Source organism: Nilaparvata lugens, chromosome 2 (genome assembly GCF_014356525.2).
Source record: "Nilaparvata lugens isolate BPH chromosome 2, ASM1435652v1, whole genome shotgun sequence".
Lineage (NCBI taxonomy): Eukaryota > Metazoa > Arthropoda > Insecta > Hemiptera > Delphacidae > Nilaparvata > Nilaparvata lugens.
Window position 1 is genome coordinate 37,914,185 of NC_052505.1, and position 13,372 is coordinate 37,927,556.

The 13,372-nt window shown below is 34.4% G+C and overlaps 2 protein-coding genes across 2 annotated transcripts; both read right to left on the bottom strand.

The window, feature by feature from the left end:
• Positions 1-1,172: 1,172 nt before the first annotated feature.
• On the bottom strand, positions 1,173-4,762 carry LOC120349616. Its single transcript, XM_039420067.1, has 3 exons — positions 4,700-4,762; positions 3,549-3,937; positions 1,173-2,301 (listed from the first exon to the last, which is right to left on the bottom strand). The coding sequence occupies exons 1-3, from the start codon at positions 4,760-4,762 to the stop codon at positions 2,034-2,036; spliced, it is 720 nt and encodes a 239-aa protein (XP_039276001.1). The 3' UTR covers positions 1,173-2,033.
• A 1,827-nt stretch (positions 4,763-6,589) lies between these two features.
• On the bottom strand, positions 6,590-8,613 carry LOC111050796. The gene is made up of 2 exons (XM_022337155.2): positions 8,265-8,613; positions 6,590-7,304 (listed from the first exon to the last, which is right to left on the bottom strand). The coding sequence occupies exons 1-2, from the start codon at positions 8,350-8,352 to the stop codon at positions 6,667-6,669; spliced, it is 726 nt and encodes a 241-aa protein (XP_022192847.2). The 5' UTR covers positions 8,353-8,613; the 3' UTR covers positions 6,590-6,666.
• Positions 8,614-13,372: the final 4,759 nt, after the last annotated feature.

The following is a 13,372-nucleotide window of genomic DNA, read 5'->3' on the forward strand; positions in this document are numbered from 1 at the left end:
GTATTGCCGTATGAATTTAATATAGATTTTAAAACATATTGTTCAATCCAGGGGTGCACATCCTTCTAATTACAGACAATATTTAGTTCCAGTTTCGAAAAAATGGGGACCTCGATCATGTTAAACACCATAAGACCTTTTATGGGACCCTCTCCTCAATAATTAGAATTTCAATGAAATAGTTTTTTAAACTCTCCCTGTGGGTACTCCTGCTCAATTGTATTAAAATCTATAGCTTACATAAGTTTTGTACTTTTATATATGAAACATGAGTGATAGATTCTGTTATACCATGTCTCAAGGGCATTGCACGTAATTTGATAATACAGAAATGTCAAACTTGGATGATTTTCAAACTGAAATACAGTAATCAGAAAAGATAAATGTTTAGTGCCTGGCCTTGAGGCATTTACTATGGCGCCAGCATGAAACAATCCGTTATAGATAATAGATCTTACATTTTTGATTCAGCAGCTTTTGAAAATCGGCACAATTCCCAATCAAGATAAAATGGCCCTAAAACAGCTACCGGGATAGATTCTGATTTGAGCCTCTTTCAATTTTAAACAGCGGCTCAATTATCCAATTAAGAAACAGGAACCATTATCGAGCGTTTTTCTACGAGCCTCCAGCTACTGTTCCAAGATGGATATTGATTATATTTCAAATTGATCGTTCTTTTGAAGTGAAAAAGGATCTTCAAGAAGCTCTCCTCTCCGAAATAGGATTGAGAATTCTCAAAGATAAAAATAATACACAAAAACTAAAGAGAAAGGTGAATACTTTTTCGTACCCGATGTTAGAGCTACCATTATCGCTAATGTGATTAGAAAACTGCCGGCCTGTTTGATCTAGTGGTAAGGAGCAGTCCGTAGCACCGCCTGGTTCGTTCGTGGGTTCGAATCCCTCCGATGGACGCACTTTTCATTACCCACGCACAAGCAAAAAGCTCATGAAGGCATCATCCGCGATAATAATAAAAATTCAGGAACTGTAGCAATAGTATTTTTTTAATTTATTCTACTCTTTATTTCACTGAATAGTTGAAGGCGTGCATTGGGGAGAAATGTACTGTTTTTTTTGGGGGGGGGGGAGGGAATAAAATTACAGTACATTAGTATCTATAATTAGGTTTGGAAACAAGTAGAAGGGATAAAAAATACAAGAATGAGTGGCGCATTCAAAACTTTTTTTATAACAAAGAAGTATTCCAATAAAACTTTTCCAATATAAATAAACATGCAATGACAAAAAATCTGTGAGTTACATTATAGTTCAAAGTGATCTTCATTCCATGTTATTACTAATAATAATATTTTATTGTTAGTATTATAATACTAACAAGTAATATATGAGTAATATAGTAATATAATTGTATAGTAATACTAATAATATTTCAAATCCCTTAGTTCTATACTAATATTTGGGTGATGAAAATAATGAGAGTCTGAGTTTGATTCGCAATCGGACAAATACTTCTGTTTTGAGCGTTCATAGATTTTTCTCCTAGCAATTCTGTGACATCTGTTATTCTCTGAGCTATTATTCTCTCAATAATCAATATTTGCAGTTACAGTTGCAGGAGTCTTCTTAATATTATTTCGTGTCATATCAATATCGGAATCACCTTCAATTAATCACTAGCTCTATCAATTGTTAAGAATGAAGGATGCTCAACAAACTTTTAGTTTTGGATATTCTCAACATACTAGGTAATAAACACTCTGGTATTATATTATAATATGTTTCACATTTCATGATAGAAACATAAGTTCTTGGTTATAGTGGGAAAACTACTTTACAAAGTACGTACCGTACGTTGTACTAGTCTTGAAAATCTACTTTTTAACGTTTCACTGAATCGTTAGAATAAGGCCAGGTTCTAGTAGGAAAATAAGTTTCTGGTTATAGTGAAGAACTAGTACTGAACAACGTAGGCTATATTGTTCTAGTTGATAATCTTCTTTTGAACATTCCTGGTTCTAGTAGGAAAACCTTCTACAAGTTCAATTCAGAAAATGACCAGGGTTGTTTTAGATATAAAAAGGACCGACATTGTTGGGAATGTTGAGGGGTGGCAGAGCAGGGATGGGGGTGGGAAAATGAAGGGCTGCTGGAGCGTGGTTGTCGGAGTAGCGAGTTTCTGGGTGAACGAGGTAGAGGGTGTTGTCAGAGGGGGTGGTGGCGAAGTGATTCATCAGCTGCCTCTCATCTCTGTCCACTCGGATGTCTTTGTCTTGCACTATCAAACCGCCAACCTGGCCAAGATTGGTGTGTAGGTTGAGTGACTTCAACTGATTTCTGTGAATAAAACAAGAGACAAATCAATAATACGAGTAGTTGTTCTGAAATTGTAATAGCATCATTTATTTAGTTCAAGGGAGGGAAAGAGGGTTATTCTCCTAACGTTATACATAAAGGAGTAGAGTGATTATTCCTCAGATTTGAATCATTTCTCTCAACTCATTGGAATTGATCCTCAATTAAGCTGGATTCCCACGCCCATGAGTTCTTAGTAGACTATTCCCACTCATTCCGAACGAGCTCGTACCATATGAATAGAGTCCTATTATAACTTATAGGATTAATATTCTCACTGCACCGTCCACTGATAAGTAGGAATCCAGAATCCATCCAGCTCTACAGTTAGAGATTAATTGAATTTGATAGTTCGTGTAAAGTAGGCATAGAAGTTTTGTTCGACCATCTCATCTATCACCCACGCACTCGTTCCATTACCCAAGCATAAGAGAAAAGCTTGTGTGGGCATCGTCCGCAATAAAAGTTTTGCAGAATTGAGATTTGTAAACACTCCGGTATCAAAATTGAAGTGTAGACGAATTCAATGTTCCAAATTAAAATACTCAATCGAATTCAAACTAGAATTTCAAGTATTGTTGAAATACGGAATGCTTTAGCTTCAAGGTAAATTGACTTGACATAATTGTTATTATGTTCAGGGTGAAATGGAATTTTATCAAATTCACAGAGTAGTGTTGTACTAAATTATAATTGTAAATTTTGCAACACCTTGTTTGTTGTTTTAAAATAAAAGTAGCATATCAATTTCTAAAATATCTAATGCACTCCTAGGAAAATCTACATCATCGAATCCCATTTTATATTCTCACAATAAAAAAGTATTTCTGTGTTAGCATAAGATCCCTATTCTATTAGAGATAACGCATGTGTAATTTGACAGTAAATCAAAAAAATAGTGATAGGCTGACAAAGTTCCTTATTAGTATGAAAATTCTTTCCATTCTGAATTCCCAAAATTTTGAAACATTATTATTAATAACAAACAGCTGAAATACTATTATATGTTAATATTATTAAAATAACCAGTATTATTTTGATCATTCAATGTGGATATAATAAGTCTTCTTGTAACAGAGTTTAGAGTGTAGAAATAAAGTTAAAACAATTACAGTACTTTGTCATGGAAAACATAGATTTCATTAGTCTATTAGGAAAATGAAAGTGAATTGTTTTTTTTAGTTCCTATAATAAGTCGGTTGATGTTGATTCCTAGTTAATTCACTCACTTTCGTATCAGCATTACGACTGGAGGAGGCTCCATAAGTGTTTCCAATGTTGTCTGGTACTCAGGCACTCTGACTATAGCTTGTAGCTTTTCGGGAAAAATGGCTGAAGGCAAGGACGATTTCTGGTAGATAACCACAGTGATCTGGTCATCTTTGGTGAGTTGGTGCACCAGTTGCTTGCTCTGTGGATCTTTTAGCAGGCCTCGCAGACCCCCCGGGGCAAATTGAAAAGAGGGCTTCTCGTTCGCCAGCGAAACTACAATCAGCGGCTTTTCTATCACTCCTTTGTACACATTGTCAGGCGTCGGCAGAATTCTGTACGATAGAAGGCCTAATTCGTCGTAGGTAAGTGCCTGGAATGTTGGCACTGCAAAAAGAGAGAGAGAAAACTAAGTTTTATTAAGACTATTGCCGCTGTTCGAAAATCGACTCTCTCAAGATTACAAAAATCAAATGATCAATCATTCACAAACGGACATACAGTGCTGTTCTAAAAACTGATATAGCAATTTAACGAAGAATACTACTGCTTCATTTTACAATAAGTTTTGTATATCAGCATTGGTACTCAATACTATCTAGCAAAAACAAACTACACAGTGTTGTGTAAATTAAAAATAATGTGTGATAAAAATGAATAGATGTTGTTACTTCCAGTCACAGAGAGAGATAGAGAGAGAGAGAGAGAGAGAGAGAGAGAGAGAGAGAGAGAGAGAGAGAGAGAGAGAGAGCGAGAGAGAGAGTGTGTGAGAGAGAGAGAGAGAGAGAGACTAGTTAGAGAAAAAAAGTTTAAACTAGGGAGAGAGTTATTGATTATTATTAAACTGTTCACTCTTGCATTATCTTAGCATGATTTAATTATTTACAGTACCGGAAATATTCTGTTCATTATTTTCAACAGTTTTTTAAATAAATGGTCATAATGAAATTGATTTATGTGAAAACAATTGGTAACTCCTACAAATCGTAGAAGAGAAGCCTTTACAGTTTTTCTTCAGACTAGATAATTTCAATAAGGTAGGGAGTTGAATAATATATAGGTTCAAATTGTTGAAGAAATTACATAAGCAATCAAAAATTAAAATAAGACTTATGTCTTTATTACGCAAGATGTGAGATGACTAACTATTTATTTTTGCGCATACTTATACATGATCCCCATCAGCAGCATAGCCAGTACTTTTTGATGGGGAGGGGTTGACAATGTTGGTCATTCTTTATATTTAAATACTGGATGAAGTACACTCAATAATGAATATTCTATTTTTCGACCGAATTTGACTTATGATGTATGATTTTGAACCGCCTTGACGAGCCGAGAAGAATAAGCTGTAGTACGATGGATCCGATCATTGTGTCAAAAGTTATGAGTGTTTGACATTTTGTTCTATGAGTTCAAAATGGATGCGCGATCTCCACTAAGGGCTGAGTCTCAACAGATCGCGCAGCGTGGCGACTGCTCTACCGTATACAACACCCCGCTCGGTACCTAGGTCGTCTATAGACGATTCCGAGTTTAAAGAAGGTTAAAACTCAATTTTGGGTAAGTAATTTAAATAATGTAAGTCAGTACTCATTGGAGATAGAGAGTTCCAAATAACCTCATTTTATTAGGAATTTCATAATCTTAAAAAAAGACGTGAGCGAATTTTTCTGTCCTACTACTCAATTTAGCAGAGTTACCTGGAAATTGGAAAATGAACCGAAAAATTATACGAGGTTTTAGGGCCATTCTGTATCTGACACAAGGTAATTTTTCATGAAAAATTTGACTTCTCTTATGTATACAAACAATATCAAAAAATCAGAACTACAATAAAAATTGCAAACATCAATGTGACTGGACTAGCTCTGGATATTTTCTAGTTCATCACATAAATTCAATTTCTTTTTAACCTTTCAAACCTAAAACTTCTCTAGTATTACTGGAATATCGGGGATGATATTCTACAGACAATTATGTGGTTAAATTAGAAATTTGAGAAAGTAGCAATTTGACACAATTTAGCCACTCTGTTATTCATTTTTTTCAGATGGAGGGCTAAGTCTCAACTTAATTCATACAAACTATGAGCATTAACGAGACGGTCTCTTTCAATATATTTCCATTGAGATTTTCATTGTTGTAGTCAATTACAAATCATTTGAAAGAGTTTAATAATAATTTTCAACGTTCAGAAAACATTATTGTTGTTAAAAAAATATTCCACTCGTATACGAGTGATTTTTGAGAGACTTCGCTCATAAGGAAGAGATTTTAGGGATATTAAAAAAAATATTGAGAATAAATACCGTACATACTTACTCTTACTCATTTGAATGAGGCAATTCCCACTAAACATGCTTTCTCAGATGATGATGATGATGATGTGGATTTTACTGCCAATAATCTATTCTATCAAGATTCTCAATACAATAAGTTAATCATGGATTGATGTAGGTACTATCTTTGTTTTTGAGTTTGATTAACATAGAGGGAGCTCCTCAAAAAGAGAGAAAATATTTATTAATTAGTATGATTGCATTTTTCACATTTAAAAAACCTACGGTACTTAGGTTATTGTCGACGTTAGGTATTGTTATTACGGTATTGTCGACAGTGCAACGTATTTTATAACTGATTGTAAAGATTACATATAATAGTGAGTACCGGTAGGCCTTTAACAACTATACGAATCATTAAGTCTTTAATAGAAAAACATTGAATTAGTTAGTATTCATATTCATCATTGAATTCCATTCTTCGTAGTTTATGTGTTCATAATCGAATAATAGTGTTATTTTGTAGTGTAAAATTGTTCAACACAAAAAATGTTACGTTATCAACTTACAATAATGTTAATATCTATCATGTTCTATTTTGAGTTACCTCATTGTGTTAAATTTTGTTATAGTGCTACTTTGTTGTGACAAAGATAATGTTAGTAATATTTTGTCAGGTATGGAAACTCATAGCCTAGTTATGGATGAGAAAATGCAAAATATGAGATGTTATACGAGAACAATACACTACTTGGCAACGGAAAGTAAAAAACAACGGATACAAATATAAGTTAAGGTTTTTATTTAAAATACTTTAAACTAGAGAGATCTAAATTACCTAACAATTATATCTAGATTAAAAGAAGTATGGGCCAACATTGGAGGGTATCTTGGCGGGCTCCAGAGCTGGGATGACAGCACCGATCACAGGTGGACTGAACGAGTAGGGGGTCTGCGAGTGGGGGCTGGGGTAGATGTAGTAGTAGGTGGGGGATGGCTGGGGGGAGTATGCTGTAGGCTGTTGCACTTCCAGGGCTCGGGACATTCGCACCGTCTCTCCCTCCAGTTCAAGCTCACCGATGGCTCCAAGCTTGGCGACTGCACTCAGTTTGGACAAATCGTCCTTCTTGACAAGCACCACGAACAAGGGGTCCTCGAGCAAACCATCCAGACTGGTCGAGTGTTCGGGGACGACAATTGGCTTAGTGGAATCCTTGAAGTGGTGCAGGGGGAAAGCAGCCTTGGGGAAGACAACAGCATGCAAATCGTTGTTGTTCGCGATCAACTCGTGCAGGCTCTTGTACTTAGTATCCTTCAGCAATTTGGCGATGCCCTCAGGAGCAAAGTTGAAGGAGAATTTGTCTTCAGCGGCGATTTTGTAGAGCACCAGGGTCGGCTTTTCGATGAGACCCTTGTAGATGTGCTCGGGGGTGGGGATGAACTTCTGGATAGGTCTGCCCAGTTCGTCGTGCACGACCGTGAAGTAGTTCGGCCCTGAGCAAAAACACAACAAATATGCGTGAACAATTATGCAGAGAGTAAGAATACGACCACGGACCATAGAACTTCCTCTAAACGTTGCTTTCCATTGAAATTGAAAAAATAATATTATGAAGAGGAAGAGAAGCTATTTTCTAAAATAAGTAAAAGCAAGTGATTTTTTTTCAAATTTAAATGAAAGTTTTTGTTTCTAAATAACAACAGAATTGAATATCACGCATAGGATCGCATACTATTCTACTTTCAAGTTAAACATAATATTTATTTTCAAGTATTATATGTTACAAGCAGTATCAACATTTCTTTCAATTTTGAATGGATTCAGCGTATAAAATAAAAGAGTTTTCAGTAGAATACTTTGAAACAGCATGAAACTATTCAACAGAAAATCAAAAGTGATACCGTATATTTATGCAATATTCTGTTAATGCATACTTTCCAACCAATTCTAGGCTAATTAAAAAACTGCAATTGAAAGCGAAATAATCCAGTATGAGAGTATTTAGGCTACTTTGAATAGTTTATGGAAATTTAATACTCAATTGAATATAATTGAATAGAAAAAATATTAGGGGAGAGAGAAAACTGAATGTGATGGGGTGAAATCGTAGAAGACACCTTGAAGCTTCGAAGTGCAAGTCAATTAATTGGAGTACTATCATTGTAACTCATATATAAAAATATCGAATGGTGGAGAGGAGCATAGAATAAGCATACAGGGTTACAGGGCTGCTTACGCTGACTATACTATGTTAACTTAAGCTTCTTATATGATAGAAGTATTATCGTCTGAAACATTCTAGAATATTATTTGTTTTTGCATGTGGCGAAAAATACTAGTAGTTCTGTGAAATATGATGTATTAGAGAAGAATATTAGTGTTCGAAATATCACTATCATAATATTAATATTTTTTTTAATTTGTAGAATTAAGAGCTTAGAAATAATAATTACCAAATATTGGAATCTTCTTGACGGCAACTTCCTCTGAGAAGACAGTTGCTGCACAGCTCAACAAAAAGAACAAGAAGATCATCATCATTTTGGCGCACTTGCTGACCGTAGAATAATTTGACCAAACTGAAGTCTTGTGACCGTGTGGTATTTATGAACTCGGTACCATCTATTTTATACAAGAGAAACTGTTGAAGCTACTCCCACCACACTCCAGATTCCTCAAACTCATAGAGCGTGTGCGTGCGAGAGCAATAACAAAAATACTCGCACACAAAAACACGTCCATCCGACTATTATTAACTAACGATAACGGATTCCAGAAAATGTGTTTGTTTTAGGACTACCCTAATGACAATAATGTTAGGAGGTAGGCCGGTATCTGAAGCTTACAGAGATCAAAGGAAGCTTCTGAGAAAAAATAAAAACAACAGATTAGTACAATCATTTCTGTCAGTGGCGATAAAATCTGAAAAATTAGGGTAAGTGGATGTTTTGTAACATTCCTTCATTAAGGCTTTAAAAATATTTTCAAATGTTGTCACCTGGTAGTATTCCATGGATAGTGTCATAGTGATAAGAATTATTTCCATTGATTGGAAAATTTGGTCTGCACCCTGCACGGCTTGAAAACATTTCCTTCTCCTATACTCTCATGCTCATTATACATTTTTCCTTCAGTGTTCCAAGTCGAAATACTTCTTATGGAGAATCAAGATATGTAATATCTTTGTAATTGGAATTGAATATATCGAATCATTTTCATGAACTATACAAAAATATTATAATTTGACGTGAATTAAATAAACTCTCATTATAATTATTATATCACATCAATAATGGTTCAGTTTGGATTTTAAGAGTATACAACAAATTCATTGATTTGAAGAACCATTGTTATTACTATTTTTCGACATTAAAAAAATTCTGTAAATAATTTAAAAATTATTCTGAATCTGTTATAGGTTATCATCTCGCTCGCACTTGGTTTATTGCATTTGAGCTGAAATTATGGAGAATATAGGCCTATTAGTTATTTACAAAAACATGCATGTCATTTCTGATGTTGAACGAATGAAATCTATGTAACATCATAATTTATTTTCAGAATCAATAATTATTATAGAGTGATTTAATTTATCTCGAATCATATCTGGGGAGTGTTTTTATATAGGTACCGTTTACGAGACTGTATTGATCAGTCTTTTGAAAAATCTTCTACATTTATTTCGGGGTGAATTATTATGAGATTGTTATTACCGACATAAAACAGATGTATACATGGAGCATGCCTTCGATGAAAGGAGCTTTGGTTTCATTATCACATATTATGCGCCATTAAGTTTGAAGATGGAAATAGGACGAAAAAGAGGCAAAATAATAATCCTGGATCTGTCAAATACAGTCTGCTGTATTTGTGCGCTTTCTATTTCTGTAGAATTGGACGATACAAAATAGCGTGAGATTTATTTTTAAACAGTTCCTTGGGTGGACTAATTAACCGTACTTTTATACTTCAAAACATCTATCAAATCTATTAAAATTGAAGAGAAAACTTGTTGTTGGCTGTTTATTAAACTTTCAAGTAGTACTACTATATAGGCCTACTCAGTAAAAATTAGCCTATGTTACTATTGCTATTACGATAAGTTACGGTATTGTTTTGAAATTCGTTTTAATCTCAGAATTCTAATAGATCCATTGATTTAATGATGGAATATTTTATAAATAGTGGTAACAAACAGAAATGAGATTCCGCTTACGCATGGCATTAATCAGCATACGGTAGGTAGCTCATTGTTCAATACCTGGCCCAAAAAAGACAGGCTTGTTCAATACTTCAATTCCCAGTTTTTGATAATAATATTCATGTTTTATATCAATACCATTGAGAACGAAAAATCATAATATCATAAACTTACAATTGTTTTTTCATGTGGCGAAAAATATCATATTTCATGGGGATGTGCAGTACATCGGAGTCCATCGTAGAGAGCGCCGTGTTCTTCAATACAGGCCTTGCGAAAAGGTCTTTGGTACATTGTCCAAAGTTTTGAAAATATATTATAAATTCAAAAGCGTTTGAACACTTCATTAATAGTAATACACGACGAGTATAGATTAATTTATATAAAAACTTCGATTATTTATAATGAGCCATAAAAATGTAATTATTATACTAGTTTGACATAAAAAGTTTAATTGAAAAAATTACTCTTGTTTAAAAATAGAAAGACATTAAGTATGACTGGAAGTGACATTGTGTGACATATCAAGTGACTCTGAATCATCTGCTATCAAATTAATGTACATCTCAAATATTTATCGTTCAATTCATCCTCAAGTTTTCAACTTTATTATAGGTACTCTATTATTCACTTCAATATAATGGAATTGGATTAATCGAAATCTAGTTAAATAATTTACTTTTTCTTTGGGAAACCATGAAACCTTATCTCTTAGTCTTATAACTTCATAATACAACCAATATCAATGATAATATAATAATACGGTATATATTTGTATTGTTTGAAGCCAGAGTTATTTGACATTCCATGGAATAAAATACGAAAATCAAGGATTATTATGCAGCTTGCCGTATGCAGTAGGGCAGGCCTCCACCAAGCTATAATGTTACTCTACACCATACCAATGATATTTTCGAGCAGAACTGCAGCAGATCTTGTATTGGGAGAACGTTTTGGTTATAAATTTAATCGGCGCACATTGCATAACAATTGCAAACGGTCACTGTCGTCCAGCCGAAGCTAATTGAGTTTGCAAATATTAATAATTTAATTTGACGCCAGACTTTGATGCCAAGCCGAGTTGAGCCAGCATCGACCCATTCTCAAAGCGGCACACCACTACAAGTCATCGCACTCCAATTATTATTTTTACATCCCAACATATTAATTTCAATTTATTGCTATCGGGCAATACATTTCAAATCGATCGTTGTGCATTGCCAGTCGTAGCGAGAACAGCACAGAATAGTAATTCCTGTCAATGATCAATTTTTATTTAAACTGTACAGGGAGTGGATTTTTGAGCTATCGTTAGAACGAGAAATCCGTATATCCTATAGAGTGCTCTGGAATAAAATATTGGATCTATTGTTGAATGGAATATTTATCAAAATCATTGTTCCATCAAACCATACAGATATAGCCTATTTTTTCTTCATAAATGTGAAAAATTTATTGACGATAGAACATTATTTAGAGACATAACAAAGGTGAAAATGGATGTAGATATATGTGGAATCAACTTTATAGGATTTTTCAGCATAAGCTACAGTATACATATCTTAACAAACAATTTAATTTAAATAAAATAACTGGAATGCTCTCTACTTTTTATCTTCTTTTTTGTCATCTCTACTTTTCATCGATTTGAGAGTCTCTTCATCATATAACTATTCATTATCCTATAAAATGCTTTTTAGTCATTGCTGAAATTGTAATAAAAAATATTCATTCAGTCTCCAATCATTCCTAACATTCAATTGGAATTATAGTCCTTAATAAAATGTTATGTAATCATAACATAGCTCGTAACAGTCTCACTCAAATCCAAAAATCTTTGGCTCAGTCTATTCAAAGCAAACTTCTCTGGATCAGAAGTTCGCTTGTATATCGTAGCTGAAAATTTCTTTGGAAAATTGCCTACATTGAATTGGGGCGCTCTGCGTCGTCAACGTCTCTGTTGCTGGATGGGAGCCATTACTTTGAGGGTTCAACTGCAAACTCTGGCTTCGATTCTGGAGCGCGACCAGCTAGCTTACTGGCATCACAACCGACCAACCACCTCTCTTCACTGGCTGGTTAGCATCGGGATCGGGCTCTCAGCTCTCAGCTCTCAGGTCCTGGCTTTTGGCTGGCTGATTGCTTTTCCAAAACAGTGCCCTTTTCCTGGCAACTAAGCCCTATAGCCTACCTTCTCCCTCCTTCCACCGTTTGGCATCGCTGTAATCACTAATATTGTCTCTTTCTCCCTCACTAGTAATACAAGATGCGATGTATTTTTCCAACAGCATAATGTTGCAATGAAAGAACTTTGATTTTTCTCTGGTTATGATGCATGGTCATTGGTTATATTGATAACTCACTAACCGTGAAGTGGGGCGATTTTACAGGTTGAGAGAGAATATATTTATAACATGATATACATGAGATGTCTAGTCTAGCAGATACTTTTTTGGAATAATACATTTTTTTTAGAATTTCTCTATAGTACAATTCAAATAATGTTTAATAAATGAATGTGATCACAGATCAGTGATTTACTCTGATTAGTACCGGTACCATAAAGGCTATTATAAATAAATTATCGATTAGGATTGACAAACTTCCAGAAGGAAATGTCCCCAGTCTTTCTAACAATACAATTTCCCTCTATGATTCTTTCTCAATACTTTTGGATTTTTCAAACCATTCATCAATTACTATACTACAGTATACAAAACCTAAAGGCACGCTCTCACAACTATTCAACTCTGAGAATAGTTTTACGTGAAATAGGTTCTAGTTTTCTAGTATTTTATATTTTATTCCATTAATTGACTATCACAAGTTATTATATTACACATTAATATGACTGGTAGAGGACAACATGCCCAAAACTGTTTTCGAAAAAAGGATGAGGCTGTTTTTTTAGTTTTTCACTTATTTTGGTTTTGTTAATAAATCATTTCCATGGAATTCAAAAATATTTCTTCCCAAAAATAGTGTACTGGATCATAACTGATGAGAGTTTTTTAAAACTTCGCATAATAGGCTACACTCTAAATTCATAAAGTATTCTTCGATACGATATTATGAATATTTCAATGGTGACAATAACCATCTTTATATTCACAAGAACGAGAGATGATAAAATACTGTTTTGATAAAGAGTTTACGATAAATTGAATGGAATCGTGATGAGTTTAGACTTGAGAATAGTCTGTGTTCTATCCATTGACTAATGACTGATGGGCCAAAGATGGACGCCCGAGGCCCGAGGCAACGGAAGAGGTGGACCGGCGGCAGCAGCAGGTAGAGAAACTAATTTAGTGAACTTCAGTAAAAACTTATTTCACAAAATTATCGGAGGCAGCCTTCACT

Bases quoted from the DNA above. Each gene is read 5' to 3' on its own strand.
- LOC120349616 (XM_039420067.1), bottom strand. From the start codon at position 4,762: ATGACCAACATTGTCAACCCCTCCCCATCAAAAAGTACTGGCTATGCT. The intron at 3,938-4,699 runs GTATAAGTATGC...AATAAAACTTAG, and splicing joins ATGCTGCTGATGGGGATCAT to TTTTCTCTCTCTCTTTTTGC. The intron at 2,302-3,548 runs GTGAGTGAATTA...TTTTATTCACAG, and splicing joins GTCGTAATGCTGATACGAAA to AAATCAGTTGAAGTCACTCA.
- LOC111050796 (XM_022337155.2), bottom strand. From the start codon at position 8,352: ATGATGATGATCTTCTTGTTCTTTTTGTTGAGCTGTGCAGCAACTGTC. The intron at 7,305-8,264 runs GTAATTATTATT...GTTTTTGCTCAG, and splicing joins CAAGAAGATTCCAATATTTG to GGCCGAACTACTTCACGGTC.